This window comes from Mastomys coucha, unplaced genomic scaffold (genome assembly GCF_008632895.1).
Source record: "Mastomys coucha isolate ucsf_1 unplaced genomic scaffold, UCSF_Mcou_1 pScaffold15, whole genome shotgun sequence".
NCBI classification, from domain to species: domain Eukaryota; kingdom Metazoa; phylum Chordata; class Mammalia; order Rodentia; family Muridae; genus Mastomys; species Mastomys coucha.
This window is the reverse complement of record NW_022196897.1, coordinates 136,296,646-136,311,431: the sequence shown is the minus strand read 5'-3', so window position 1 is coordinate 136,311,431 and position 14,786 is coordinate 136,296,646. Positions and strand designations below refer to the sequence as shown.

The window sequence follows — 14,786 nt, the reverse complement described above, 5'->3', positions numbered from 1 at the left end:
AATAACCACTTATCAGAGAGTGCATACCATGTTTGTTCTTTTGCGATTGGGTTACCTCACTCAGGATGCAACTCTTCGATTTAGCCTCAGATAGACAAAGGTTGAAAGCAGCCACTTTTTACCAAAACATCACAAGAATGGTCACTAGGCCATTTACTAACACTTACTAATACCTTCTGAAACTTCTTGAGCTGGGTCCCAACCATTCAAATAACCCTCTGCAGTGTCTTCCATGCTCCTACTGGAATGTCCTATTAAAGTCTACTTAAAGTGTTCAACTGCTTTTCCAGTCCAAAGTCTCACAGTCTTCAATATTCCTCCAACAAACAGCATGGTCAGGCCTGTCATAGCACTATTCCAGTCTCTGGTATCAGTTTCTATCTTAGTCACTATTCTGTAACTGTGAAGAGGCATCATGTCCAAGGCAACTCATATATACATATACACATATACATATGCATGTATATATAGGTGCTCACTTACAGTTTCAGAGGCTTGGTTGATTATCGTCATAGCAGGGAGCATGGCGGCAGGGCGGCATGCATGGCACTGGAGAAGTTGGTAAGAGAGAGAGAGAGAGAGAGAGAGAGAGAGAGAGAGAGAGAGAGAGAGAGAGAGAGAGACTGTATGCTGCTGGGTCTGGTATGGGCTTTTTGAAATCGCCAAGCTCACCCCTAGTGACACAGTTTCTCCAGCAGAGCCTTACCTACTCCAATGGGGCCATACCTCTTAATCCTTCTCAAATAGTGCTACTCCCTTATGACTACACATTCAAATATGTGGGCCCATGGAAGCCATTCTTATTCAAACTACCATGAGGTACAGAGGTAGAACAAGAAGCATCTTTTTCATTACTCAAGAGTTTTTTTTTTTTTTAGAGCATCGGGAGTAGAGACTTCTGAGTAGAGACTAAGATTAAACACAAGTAGGTATGTCATGACAGATGTATGCCTTTCTGCTCATTTGAAGTTGGAAGGTTTTCTATGCTAGGTGTCACACTCAGGCCTTGAGGTATAAGGAGACCTGGGGTGTTCCCAAGAACCCAGGCAGCTCCATAGCACACATTCTGTGTGGCTATGATACACAGTAAAATGTCTTTTGGAGTGAAACTCTTGTTCCCAGCTAGGTGTGCCCAGCTCTGCTCTGATGTGACTGGTTTAGCTTGTGCCAATGCTGAGGCTGCCATGTCTCTGTGTCCTCAGTGGAAGATGTTAGAGATGTCCAAACTGGGGCTTCCCTGTGCTCAGATGACAGTCTATGCCAGGGTCCTTGGTTCAAGTGTACATCTTTTAATATGCGTGTATGTGTTCACTTGGGGGAATGTTTACATGTATCTAGATGCATGTGTATGCATACAAATGAGCATATTTTCCCAAAGGCATGTGATCATTTGTTTATGGGTGTTCTCATGCACGTGGGTGCATGTTGATGGTGTTGAAACTATTAGGGAAGAGAATGGTTGGTTGTAAAGGGTGACAGAGGTGTGAGTGACAATGGGGTATGCAACAGAGTCATAGACCTTCCTGGCTGCTGGGCCTTTTAGAGAATGAATGCACACAAGCCCAGGGTTTCCTGTAAGGAAATATGGGGAAAGAAATCTTCAGCCTAGGACAGACAGTTTGGATATGAATTACATACACAATTGTTCTGCTCTTGAGTGCTTGAGGGTTTTAAGATTAGAGCATCCTGATTCCCCAGAACAGTGAAAGTGCCTTCCTCCTCTGGACTGTCCTTGCTGATCAGGAGTCACAGCTCTGGAAGGGTCTGGTTGCCCATGACCTTTCATGCAGCTGCTTGCAAACTGGTGACTCCTAGAGAAAATGTCTCTGGTCCGAGGTAGTTGGAACTTGGGGACTTCCCAACCAAAGATTACAAATTTTGAGGCAGGGTCTTCCTGTGCAGTCTTGGCTGGCCTGGAACTTGCTGTGTAGATCAGAGTGACCTCAAACACATAGAATCTTGCTTGTCTCTGCCTTCCAAGTAAAAGTATCTGAAGGTGTATGCCATCATACCCAGCAAAACTCTCTTTTAAAAAAACACATAAATCCTATCAAGTTCCCATCTATGTTTAAATGAACTACTATGAAATGATATCACTTTGGTGAAGAAACGGGATGCTTACTGGTCTTGTAGAGGTATTTTCTACAGTCCTCTCTTTTATAACGTGGTCTATTACTGTCCCATGCTTCTTCCAAGATCCACCCCAAAGCATATCTCTAGACATAGGTATTTTTGCTCATCACAATATCTGAAATGTTTTCTTTATCCTGTAGGTTCCCTTTTATCCCTTTCATTTCCTTAGACTTTGTCTTTTGTCAGTTAGTCATTTGTCACTGGGTCCCTAAGCTTTGTTTTCCTCAGATGGTCCATAGGATCCCAAGATGTCCCTTCAGTGAGGGGAAGCAGGTGTCTCTTGCGTGCTTACAGAAGCTGATGATGCTCAGAAGGTGCTAGCATTTGATTTTTAGAATGTTTAAATATTTAGAATGTTTTTTAAAAAAAACAGTGATATAAGGTAGTTTAGAAATACGCCAGATTTTTTAATCTTCTCTTGATGCTATGGATTAAACTTAGGGCTTTGCTCATGACAAGACTGTGCACTAATGCCAAGGCACATACCCACTTTAAGTTGCCACACCTTAATTGTATATTGAGATGAAATGTCACCACCAATGCATACCTGTTTCAGGACATGGGCTGTCTTTAGATCACAGATGAACTCCAGAGCAAACTTCACTCTGAAGCTCAGCATTATTTGGCTTGCAATCATTCCTTGGACTCATGTACCATGTACAGTTTGGTACTTGTAATAGCCACACGGTCACTGTCGCTGTCTATGTTTGTGGCTCTGTCTTCTGCTGGGCTCAGTGGGAAACCTCTGCAGCCATCAGTCACCTTACTCCTGACAGCTGTGGTGGTTGTCACAGTTACAGACTGTTGTGCAAATGACTGTGTCTTAGTGGTGGGTAGGAAAAGGGTGACTGTGGAAAGACAAGTTCTTGAAGGTCCTCTCCTGTATCCGTAGCTCGTGTTTGACTACCAGCCGGGTGATGTCTTTGGCTGTGTGGCTGACATCGGTTGGATCACAGGACACAGCTACGTGGTATATGGACCCCTCTGCAATGGAGCTACCACAGTCCTTTTTGAGAGTACCCCAGTTTACCCTGATGCTGGTGAGGACTAAGAACTCTGGTGAGGCTGGCTCTAGGTAGTAGGGGAGGGAACTCAAGGTTGGAAGAGTCACAGAAGCCTGGAGGCTTGCATCTGGTAAGCGGGCAGTTCTTCTGTCCTATTGACCAGAAGCCAGATAGACACTGGATATGCTAGTCTTTGAGCCCTGTTAGATGAACTGGAGCCTACATGTGCAGAAAGATCAGAGGGAGTTTGACCAGGAGCAATCTCATCTCAAAACTGCCCATTTCGTGTTTCCTGTGCCTATACTGGAAGCTGCCTGCTGAGAGCCACTGCTTCAGCATTCTCCATCTCATATCTAGGGCCACTTCAGTTGTCTACATGTGGCCCTTCCTCAAAGCTTGGGCAATCCATCCATCTTTCCCACCCTTCTCAGTCCCACCGTCCAAGCCTCAGGACCATACATTGCTTATAGCCACCCTTGTTAAATTGCATCTTTGAGAACACGACCGCATCCTGCTGTCTTTCTGTGTTTCTCTCACATAATACGGTCCCCCCAAATATTTACTTTAGTGTAGTTGAATTGTTGCTGGTTCTTGCCTTAATATGCCACAGTTCTGGGGTGTGAACTTTTTCTTTGCTGCCTCTTGGCCCCCTCAGCTGCACTCAAGGAAGCTTAATGGGGTGATAGCAGGGACAGAGGATTGTTGCCTAAGAACTGCTTCCTGGAACAGTGTGATCTGTGGAGTTTCTGAGTATTAGGTCTGTGTTTTCTGGGCATATGGATACACATATACCAGTAGCTATGCTGTTACGGAGGGAAGATGGGTCAATACTTTAGGGATCATTTAATAACTATTGTTCAAAGTTCCATGTCACTTTTTAAAAAACCTGCAGCAATAACGTCTGAAGCTGATCCCTGACTAGCTCACGTGGAACACCTCACGTGGAACACCTCATGTGATGCTGTCATCCAATGTTGGGTGCAGAAGCTTCTGCATGCCACCTTGTAATTAGGGAGTTCCCTGGGACCCCCTTTCTTCAAGGATGGAATAGGCTCCCTTTCTATGATCACATGCATAGACCCAGCCCTCATAACTCTGAGCTCGGCTTGCATGTGTATATTAGGTCATGCTTGGTGGGCTACTTAGCTGACTATGACTCTTTTGTAGGTCGTTACTGGGAGACAGTGCAGAGGCTAAAGATCAACCAGTTCTATGGTGCCCCGACAGCTGTCCGGCTGCTGCTGAAGTATGGGGATGCCTGGGTGAAAAAGTATGACCGCTCTTCCCTGCGCACACTGGGGTCAGGTGAGCACAATGCGGTGTGGCTTAGCATGGCCCTGGGGCTTTGCTAGGCAATGCTAAACTGGGTAGTTATACTAAACAGGGCAGGGCAGGGCAGGGCAGGGCAGGGCAGGGTAGGGCAGGGCAGGGCAGGGGCACTCCACTGTTTCAGTCATATTTGCTCTAAACTGATGAGCAAGGGTTGTGTGCTAGCCCCCGGGAGCTTTCTTGACAGTCGCTGTGAAGGCTAGGGCAGAACATCTCTTTTTAGAGGTTTAAGAGCCAGTCAAGCGTGCAGGTGCCAAGGAGCCAGGTTGATAGAGGCTTTCTTTCATACATAACACAGGTGACCATGACCTAGATCAACTAGAGAAGGATATAGACTAGAAAACAGAATAGGATATGGAAGGCTCTCTCTGGCAACCTCTTGCTGTGATTCATTGTAGGAACTCTCTCAGTGTGCATGGTTATGTTCTGAGCTACATGTGGGTGGGGCCATACACTCTGTTGTCATGGGTAGCAGTGGCTTGCTTATTTTCATAGTTCTATGGTATTCCACTGCATAGATAGACCACAGCCTACCCATTCTGCCCTTAAAGGCAGTCGTCTCTTTCTGGCAGTGATGAGCAAGCCTGGCATGGGTCCATCTGTGTACATATCCATTCTTTGTCAGGTGTCTATTCTGAGTTCTATGGAGTAAATGTCAGAAGTCAAAATTTCAGGTAGTAGGGTAAAACACATCTTTAGCTTCGGTAGATTCTTGATAACTGTCCAAAATAGTTGTATGAAATGTATACTCTCTCTTTTTTAAAAAAAATTATTTATTTAATGTGAGTGCTCTGCTGCATACATATACATACACCTGCCTGAAGAGAGCATCAGATTCATCTATAGATTGTTGCGAACCACCATGTGGTTGCTGGGAATTGAACTCAGGACCTCCGGAAGAGCAGCTAGTGCTCTTAACTGCTGATCCATCTTTCTAACCCTATCTCTTAATTACAGCAAATGCACCATACTTGCTCCTCAGAAACTTGGTGCCAGATTTCAGTCCTGCACTATGGGTAGTATCCTGTTTCCCCATAGTTTTGAACCTTCTGAGCGGTCAGAGTGCATGTAGTCATCATAATGTGCATTACTTTGATGACTATGGGCATGGGAACACAGGCCTTTCCAGGTCCCTTGGTGTAGCCTTCAAGAAGGTCACTGAGCTGTTCCTCCTTAAAAACGTATTTCTTTTTGCTCCAGGTTATTTTGAAACCTGTTGATTTTCTTCTTGCTTTTGTGTGGTTTCAGTGGGAGAGCCTATCAACCATGAGGCCTGGGAGTGGCTCCACAAAGTTGTGGGTGATGGCAGATGCACACTGGTGGACACTTGGTGGCAGACGGGTGAGTGCCTCTGGGGGGGGGGGAGTTGTCACAGGCCTGAGGGCTAACCTGGGACTGGAGGGGCTCATGCATACCTAGCACCAGGGTTCATGCTCTCAGAAATGATTGTGATGGTGCTCACGAGGCCCATGTCCCTTCAGCATGCAGTTGCCTAGGAGAGAGTTCAGAGGTACAGCCTGGCTACTGTCGGGGACATGTAATGCCTCTGTTCCATGTGCGTCTTACAGCCTGTGTGTGAGCTCCAGAGTGAGGGGGAAATGAGGTGACAAACCAGGGCCAGTGGTCTAGCAAGTCCTCGGGGCTCATCCTTTACAGGCAGAGGCCCTTTCCTTGCTTGCTTCCTTCCTTTTTAATTTTGGTGCAGTGCTGGGACCTCAGCCCAGGATCTCATACATGCTCAATAGTTTTCTGCCTCAGTAGCACCCCTTTCCAACCACAGACACTTCCGAGAAGGACACGCCTGTTTGCAGGAGAAAAAAGTCTCCCCCCCCCACCGCCATGGCACTTTTCTTTTGATATGTCCTTTTTTTTTTTTTTTTTTAAATATCTGATTCCTTGGGATGTTCAGGGAAAGGGGCCACCACTACACAGTAACACATCTGTTGAAAGCCTTATTTTGCACATAGCCAGCATGAGACAGGTTCATATAACATCTCTGGTCTGTGCTGAGAGACATGGGACAGAGAACTTTTCACAGTGTGCCTCATGAAACACTGCCCTACATGCTGATTGGTTCAGGCGCCAGAGAAATCACCACACCGTCATCACTATTCATTGGCCTTAGCTTCAAGCAGTTTATTTCTTCCATCTTCTTATGCAAGTAGGTGGCTTTTCACCCTTCCTTATTTCAAACATAGGCCTGGCCCAGTAAGGGCCTATTGGACAGAGGGTAGTGCCCATACCCATCTCTTAAATGCAGAGTTCAGAGCTCACTTGTGCCCGCAGTGGAGGAGACTACAGACCAAGCCTAGATGGGCGCATTGTGGAACATATCTGTCCCTGGTTCCCAGGTCAATTGGTGTTTCTTCATCCTTCCTGCAGAGACTGGAGGCATCTGCATTGCACCTCGGCCCTCAGAAGATGGGGCAGAGATCCTCCCGGGCATGGCCATGAGGCCATTTTTTGGCATCGTCCCTGCACTCATGGATGAGAAGGTGTGAGGGGTCTTGCAGAGGTTGTCCCCTGCACAGAAGGCCTTGCTACTCATCTGGGAAGCCTCCCACCTCCTGATTTCTGTCCCTTGCTAAGATGCAGGTCTAGTCCTTGGAGTAAAGGCCAATCCCTCACACACGCTCTGCAGCTCTTTCTTAAACAGCACTGCTAATGACTGCTGCAACTCAGGGCCCTCCTCAGACTTTGTCAGGAGGAAAGTTCTGTAGAGTTCTATCCGGTGCTTTATATTTTCTGCCTCCGGTCAAGCTGATAGTCAACTTATTGCCTTTCTCCTAGATCTAGCCAGGTCTCTCATGAATGTCTCTCTCCATCTGTAGGGCAATGTTGTGGAGGGTGGCGATGTCTCTGGGGCCTTGTGTATTTCCCAAGCTTGGCCAGGCATGGCAAGGACCATCTATGGTGACCACCAGAGGTTCATAGATGCCTACTTCAGAGCATACCCAGGTGAGCAGTTAGGGTAGATTCCCATATCTTCTTCATGGATTCCTGGAATCATGTTTCTATAGATAGAGGAACTGGTTAAATTCATGGCAGCTGTGTATAATGTGATGGCTCTGTGAAAGTGAGCCTGGCTCTGGACCCTCCCTTTGCTTCTCAGGCCTTCCTTACCTTGACTGGGAGATAGGGTCGGGATGAACATGAGTATATCCATGGCTCTGGCTTGGGATGGATATCGTGGTAGAGACTGGGGTGGGGTGGGGGGATGAGTGGTGAGACATGATTGGGAAGCTGTCGCAGAGGCTGGGTGTTCTCACAGTTTACATTCCCATTCTTTGCATGTTTCTTTTGGGTCATGGGTTGGAAGTTTGTGTGACTGCCAAGGTCTCTCTCTGCCTTGCTGGATGTAGTAGCTTTGAGTCTCAAGGTTATAGCTGCATCCATTTTTATGAGCATCCCTGCTATGCTACTGCCTGTTTCCTGTTTCCTGGACATTAACAGTCTTGACATCATTCATATGACATAGTCTCAGTGTCACTTGCCCTCTCATTAGAACCCAGCCTGGGACCACCTAGAGAGGTGTTTATGGGTTAGTTGCTGGAGGGAGAAAACAAGTCAGGAGCTTGGACTGTGCCGGGTCTGGCCCAGAGCCCCTGGCTCTGAACGCTCCACTATGGTGTAGGTTATTACTTCACTGGAGATGGAGCTCACCGGACGGAGGGTGGCTATTACCAGATCACAGGGCGCATGGATGATGTCATCAACATCAGTGGTCATCGCCTGGGGACTGCAGAGATTGAGGATGCCATGGTAAGCTCAACCTACTTTTTACTTTGACTGGTACTCTCATGATGCCTCTGTTGATCTCAGAGTCAGGGTGGGAATGTACACCCCAAGCCCTCTCAGGGCCTTTTGTCCTCTGTTCTGCACAGGCTGACCATCCCGCTGTCCCAGAAACTGCTGTCATTGGGTACCCTCATGACATCAAAGGAGAAGGTGAGCATCCCCCGCTTCTCTCTATAGTGGAAGATCATGTGCAGCAGGGTGCTCCAATAGGAAGACAAAACAGGATACAGTCATAGGGCATGGTGGGCTATACTGTTGCCTTCCTGGGGAGGCCACTGATCAAGGTAAATATTGTCTAAGCTATGAAATGCCCAGCCATAAGAAGCCATGATATATTTGGCCCCTGGCTATGCCTGGGAAATCTCCCCCGTTTCTGGTATCTCTGACTGGGTCACTTTCTAAGCCACACACATATCCTCTTGCCTACCTGCCCGCTTGGTTTCAGCATTCATGCCAGCTCTGTGTCTGCTATACTTGTGTACTGGGCTATGCCCCTTAGCAGGCTGCGTGCTGCCCTGAGATGCTGGGGAAACTTGACATTCCACAGCATATTGACACAGTAAGGGAGGGCAGAGTAAATTATCAGAATGCTCTTAAATCAATAATATCTTTTTAAAAAAGATTTTCCCCAGAGACAGCTGATTCCCAAGTGGCTGTGTCTAGAAAGGACACTTGAGTGTTGCAGTGGCAGACCCTGTGGCCTGGGGTGACATGGCCATATCCTAAGCATGTGTGAGGTCATTTCTGTACAAAATGACCTTGTGTGCCCTGTGAAGTGGCCTGGGATTGAGTGTTCTCTCTCCTCTTAGGGACATTCTGTGTTACAGCGTGCTCCAAGTGTCACCTGGCTCTTGTCTACGTTTATGTGCTGCTGTTCTCGTGCTTAACCAAACATTTAAACCTTTTTCATGTCCCAGCTAGAAACCAAGTCCTCACACATGCTAAGCATGCCGTCTATTATTGAGCTCCACCACAGCACCTTGGACACTGCCTTTCTTTCTTTTTTATATCTTTCTTTAATGTCTATGGATGGTTTGCCTGCATGTGTATCTGTGCATCATGGGCATGGTGCTTGCAGAGGTAGAGAGGTGGGGTATTGGATCTCCTGGAACTGGATTTATGGATGTTTATTAGCTGCCGTGTAAATCCTGAGAATAGGACCTCTGTCCTCTGGAAGAGTGGCCAGTGTTCTTAACTGCTAAGCCATCTCTCCAGCCCCATTAGATACTTTCTTTGAACTGACTTTTTTAAAATTATAAAAAAAAAAATCAAATAAGTGCTTCAAAAACAACATCCTTCATTACCATAGAACTGAGGTGGCTGTGGCTTTGCTATCGGGACAAAGGCATGTGGGAGAGCTGTTTGGGACACCCTCCAGCAGAGGCTATGTCTAGATATCAAGATGGGAGGTGGGTAGCAGTGAGAGCAGTTCCTCATGGGTATCTGTGAAGGTACCTCATTTGGGTAGGGACCTGGACCCACTTTTGGGGTCCCCACATTGTGGTCCAAAGATCTGAATTGCCCTGCTGTGTTCCCAGCATCTGGAAGCTGTGAAGGTTCAATGTTCCCAAGTCTCAAGACAGTGCCAATGCTTCAGTCCTGAACCCAAGAGCGAAGGAACTGCTGGGAGTGACTTGTGACCCCAGGCACCTTTTGCCTTGTTCTTGGGGAGGGGTCTATTAGCCCTTGGATGAACCCTAGAAAATAAATAGGAACAAGGTTAAAGAAGCTGCACTGCAGCTGAGTAGATTTAGATGGGGTAGGTTGTGTGTTGGGTTGTGCTCTGCCTCAGTGACTCTGCCTGCGTGTGGGTTCTTCATGGGCACCCCCAGTGTGGTGCCTGATGCTTATCATTCTCTCTGGGTCCTCTGGCGTCTTTGTACCCCAGCATCAGCTGTCAGCATCGTGTATTGCCGGCCCTTCAGTGCCTGCAGGGCTGGGAGGGATTTTTACATGTAGTGTGATGCTACTGGCTTCTAACAGATTTGTAATTCATGAATAACCCATTCACAGTTCTTAGTGTCAAGCTGCTTGGACACATTTGGAGTTTGTCCCCACTTCCTCTGAGCACCCATGGGTCTAGTTTGACTAGGATCTGAATACTGTGGGCTTTGGCTAGCTTCTAGTCCTACTGGTTTGTGACCATTTGGATCTTGCAGGTCTCTGGCTCTTAACCTGCACCTCCACCACCCTTCATCCAGCTGCCAAGATGAAATAATGTAGTTCTTTCCTCTGAAGATCTCACAACCTGATGGGGTGGGGATAGTGGAGCTATCAATCATTCTATAGACCAAATACTATGAAGTATGGACAGAGTAAGAGAAATTGTCACAGAGTATCTGTTAACCAAGCTTGCCTTTTAGGGATGAATAAGAGTTTTTCGGGTGAAGATGGGGAAGCCTTTCTAGTAGCAGCTTAGTTCACTGCATACAGATTGTAGCTTCGGCAGGAAATAATCGTTTGTCAACACATTTAACAAGCACCTACTATACTCAGGGCATGGCTTTAGATGCTGGAGAGATGCCAGTGAATGTAAAGTAGGTGGAGCCTCTGCCATCATGAAGCCACCTGATGGGATGGTCAGGGAACAGAAACCAGCCTCAGGGGACAAAAATTTTAAGTAAAAAAAGCCATGTGTTCACCAGTATGGCGATACACAATCTTGTGCCTATTTCCAGGCATTCCATGTCATGCATTTTTTCACAGCTGAGGGAACAGAATGTTAAGCCCCATGTCCCAGGTCACATCAGCACTGGGGCTGTGTTATGCTCTCAACCACGCATGACCACCCATGCAGGACACTGGCAGAGCAGCTGCTGGAGTTGCTTTCACTTCTTGTGTAGTGGATGTGCTCCTTCAGGGTACAATAGCTGAAACCAGTGGCTACTATGTAACATCTCAGATTTAGAAACCCTCTGGGTTTATAGCAGCTTGCCATAGGGATTCAAGGCAGACTCAGGACCTAGCACTCCCCAGTCTTTGCTCTCTTTCCAGCTGCGTTTGCCTTCATTGTGCTGAAAGATAACATCAGTGATGCAGATGTGGTAGTAAATGAACTCAAGTTGGCAGTGGCCACCAAGATCGCCAAGTATGCTGTGCCTGACCAGATCCTGGTGAGTCAACTCCACCTCAGGGGGATAGCATTACTCTCTTTAAGTCTCTGCTTTCCACAAATGTCAAGCAATGATGAACTTTTACAAGCAAGGGGCTCTTTTTATCCCAACATCAAAACTGTCATTAGTGGTTTGGGTTTCCCTGAGTGGTTTTCCTGAGACAGGGAAGGTCGGTGCATTTAAAGTTTACAACAGACACCTCGTTAGGACACAGCTGTAGGCCAGGCTAGGTACTCTGTAACACTCGAAGGATGGCTACCGGTGTAGGACTGAAGGGTAAGGAGAATAGGAATTTTATTTTATTTTTCTTTTTGTGGTGTTAGGTATGTGTTTGCTTTCTATCTCTGAAGCAAAATGTCTGAGACAATTAACTTAAATGATGGGAAGGTTTTATTTTGGTTCATGGTTACAGTTTATGGTTGGTTGGCTGGCTGTATTTTGGCCAGCAACAACACCTTTTATCTTGGTGGGAAGCAAGTGGCAAACAAAGCTGCTTAAATCATGGTAGCCAAGAAGAAGGGAGGAGCAGGGATTCTAAAATGTCCTTCAAAGGACAACCCCTGAATGACTCTTCTTTCTTTCACCAGACCCCCACCTCCTAAAAGTTCCACTCTTTCCCAATGGCACCACACACTGGTGACCGTACCTTTAACATAGTCTTTGGAGAACATCTGAGATTCAAATCATAACAGAGTTGAGCCCCGGGGCTTCTGAATGCTGACCTTGAACTCTACCACTAAGCTATGTCTCAGCCAAACTCCAGATTTTAAAGGTTTGAGAGACACGGAGTTTTCCAGCCTCGTGTGGTTTCTGAACATGTTTCCTATTTCCTGCAAGGAGTAATTTCCTGTGGGAAGGCCTGGGCCACCCTTGAGTCTCTTCTCTTTTTTCTTTCTTTGCTGATACCTCTCCACAGTGATTTCTGGGTTTGGAATCCTCTGAGGCAGGAAGGGCCCATCACCCCTTCATATTGCTCACAATGTTGGCCTATCAGTTGAAACTGTAACATTAACTATCTCCAGATAGGGCTTCAATCTTCAGCAAGTACTACCATCTACACACACACACACACACACACACACACACACACACACACACACCCTTTCCAAACACAGCTTTTAAAGTATCAGCCTGTTATGACAAGATTTTCTGCTTAGGCTTGGACTGAGAAGGAAATCACTCAAGTATTGTGGTAGACAAAACGGGCTCAATGGTCACACCTGGAGGGGGATCAGAAAGCTTGGTCACAGGTTAGATCCTGCCCTCTGGGTTGATTTCAGCTTCAGGGTCAGTTTGCAGGGGGATTAAGACCTTGCTTGGCTTATAGATCAGGCAAGGTTGCTTTGTAGTCGTCTGTGGGACTGTCAGCCTCCACAGGAGAACTCTTATCCCAGTACAGTCGCTGTGTCAGAGGGTGCTGTCCAGATGCTAACACCACTTATCTTTGCCAGGTGGTGAAGCGTCTCCCCAAAACCAGATCTGGGAAAGTGATGAGGAGGCTGCTGAGGAAGATCATCACCAGCAGGGGGCAGGATCTAGGGGACACCACTACCCTGGAGGATCCCAGTGTCATCACGGAAATCTTGAGTGCCTTCCAGAAGTATGAAGAGCAGCGGGCTGCCACCAACTGAGAGGTGTGCCTCTATGTTGTTCAGACAAAGCAGAACAGGACCTCTGGTCGTCCTCAGGGAAAGGAGCTTCAAAAGTGACTTGTCTCATCTGAACACATGACCCATCTACTGCCCTATTTGGAGTTGAAGTCCCTCTTTCTTTCTCCTGAGGCCCAGAGGGCTGCATCTGGAGGGGGAGGCCTTTGTCCTACATCTGGTTTCCAGAATTAAGTCATAATTGGCATTAAGCTAGCACGGGTGGCCAAAGGTCTTAGCTCCAAAACTGTCATGCTTTCTCCAGATGTGTCTAGATACAAAACACAAAATATTTTATTTTTTGTACTTTTTCTATTTTGGGAGAGTAACAGAACATTTGAGCATAATGTGAACATTTAGTTACACACACACACACACACACACACACACACACACACACACACGGTGGGAAGAATCTCCCTTCTTGCCTCTCCAGGGATGAAGATAATAGAATGTGCTTTTTTTTTTTTTTAATTACCATTCAGTGTGCTTGAAGTCCAAACCAGAGATGTTTGTGCCTCTGACATATAACTCTCCTCCTGATCCTGCTAATCCAAGTCACCATATCCACCTCCTGTGTCTATTTCACATTTGGTTTATTTTATGATAGAACAAACTGGACAATTCTTACATTTTGAGTGTTCGCGATTGCACTCAGGGCTTCCAGCACACTAGGCAAATGCTCTACCTCTGAGCTACACACCAGCACCTCTAACTCCCAAGGGACAGGGTGAATGTCCTCTCCTTCACTTGTGAAATCATTTGGGCTTGTTTCTCTAAGCTGTGATCTGGAAGGAGGCTCTTTCCCCAAGGTGCCTCCCAGTAGGAGATCGTATTGCTTCAAACATGTGAGGTTGTTCATGGTAGCCAGTGGAAACTCAGGTGTCTTACTAAGCCGGCGGTCCCATCGGAACTGGGCTCCTGAAGACACTGCCTGCCCTTTCTTTTGTGGTTGGGGCGGCAAGAACTCACTGTGGTCCAATGATGATGACATTTGGTGCTCCTGAGCAAGTTCTCTCTCGATGTGCCTTAAGTCCTCTGGACATTGGTGAGTGATGCAAACCGTGAAGTCATGAGAAGCTTACTTTGTAGCTAGGTTGTGGCTAAGCATGGGAGGGCTGAAGGGGTGGCAGCTCTGTGAACAGGGCCCCTGGGGGCAGAGGAAGACTGTTCTGTCTGGTCTACAGACCTTAGCTCTATGGGTGTTTCAGGGGTATCTTAGCTACTGCACACCTACTGTGTGTCCTGACTTCTGGGATAATGGGGTAAATATGCTGACACTCCCAGGAGGCGGGGTGGTTGTAGTACGCACAAATATTAATAGTCCTTTGTTACAATCAGCAGTGAAGAGCCATGTAATGGACGTGGCTGACTGTAGTTACTGTGCCCTTTAGGAAATGGCCTAGGTTAGCAGGTTACTGATAGAGGCTCTCGGAATGATTTATAGAAATTTCCAAATAAAATTTTATCTTGTTCACTGTCTTTTTATGGGCATGTTTTTGGTCAACGTTATTCAATGTTGTTTCTTCCTGGTGTTAGGGATTGAATCTAGAGCCTCCTGAATGCTAAATTAGCAATCATCTCAGACCTCTTCTTCCCCCCCAACCCCACCCCAGCCAACATAACCCTAAGGGAAAACGAAAAGGGGTCTATCCAACTCAAAAGATAGCACACACACAAAAAGTGTTAGTGCCATGTGTTCCTGTGTGTTTGTGTGTGTGTGTGTGTGCTTTGAGGCCAGAAGACAACCTCATAGCACCATC

The 14,786-nt window shown here is 46.8% G+C and overlaps 1 protein-coding gene across 1 annotated transcript in view; it reads left to right on the top strand.

Moving 5' to 3' along the window:
• The window catches only part of Acss1 (acyl-CoA synthetase short chain family member 1), a 52,548-nt gene extending 38,043 nt beyond the window's left edge, over positions 1-14,505 (top strand). Inside the window, exons 6-14 of the mRNA XM_031372200.1 lie at positions 3,026-3,173; positions 4,305-4,442; positions 5,715-5,807; positions 6,849-6,961; positions 7,298-7,424; positions 8,101-8,228; positions 8,351-8,414; positions 11,259-11,377; positions 12,829-14,505. Coding sequence (XP_031228060.1) covers positions 3,026-3,173; positions 4,305-4,442; positions 5,715-5,807; positions 6,849-6,961; positions 7,298-7,424; positions 8,101-8,228; positions 8,351-8,414; positions 11,259-11,377; positions 12,829-13,008 — 1,110 coding nt within the window. The 3' untranslated portion in view covers positions 13,009-14,505. The remainder of the gene's footprint in view (positions 1-3,025; positions 3,174-4,304; positions 4,443-5,714; positions 5,808-6,848; positions 6,962-7,297; positions 7,425-8,100; positions 8,229-8,350; positions 8,415-11,258; positions 11,378-12,828) is intronic.
• Positions 14,506-14,786: the final 281 nt, after the last annotated feature.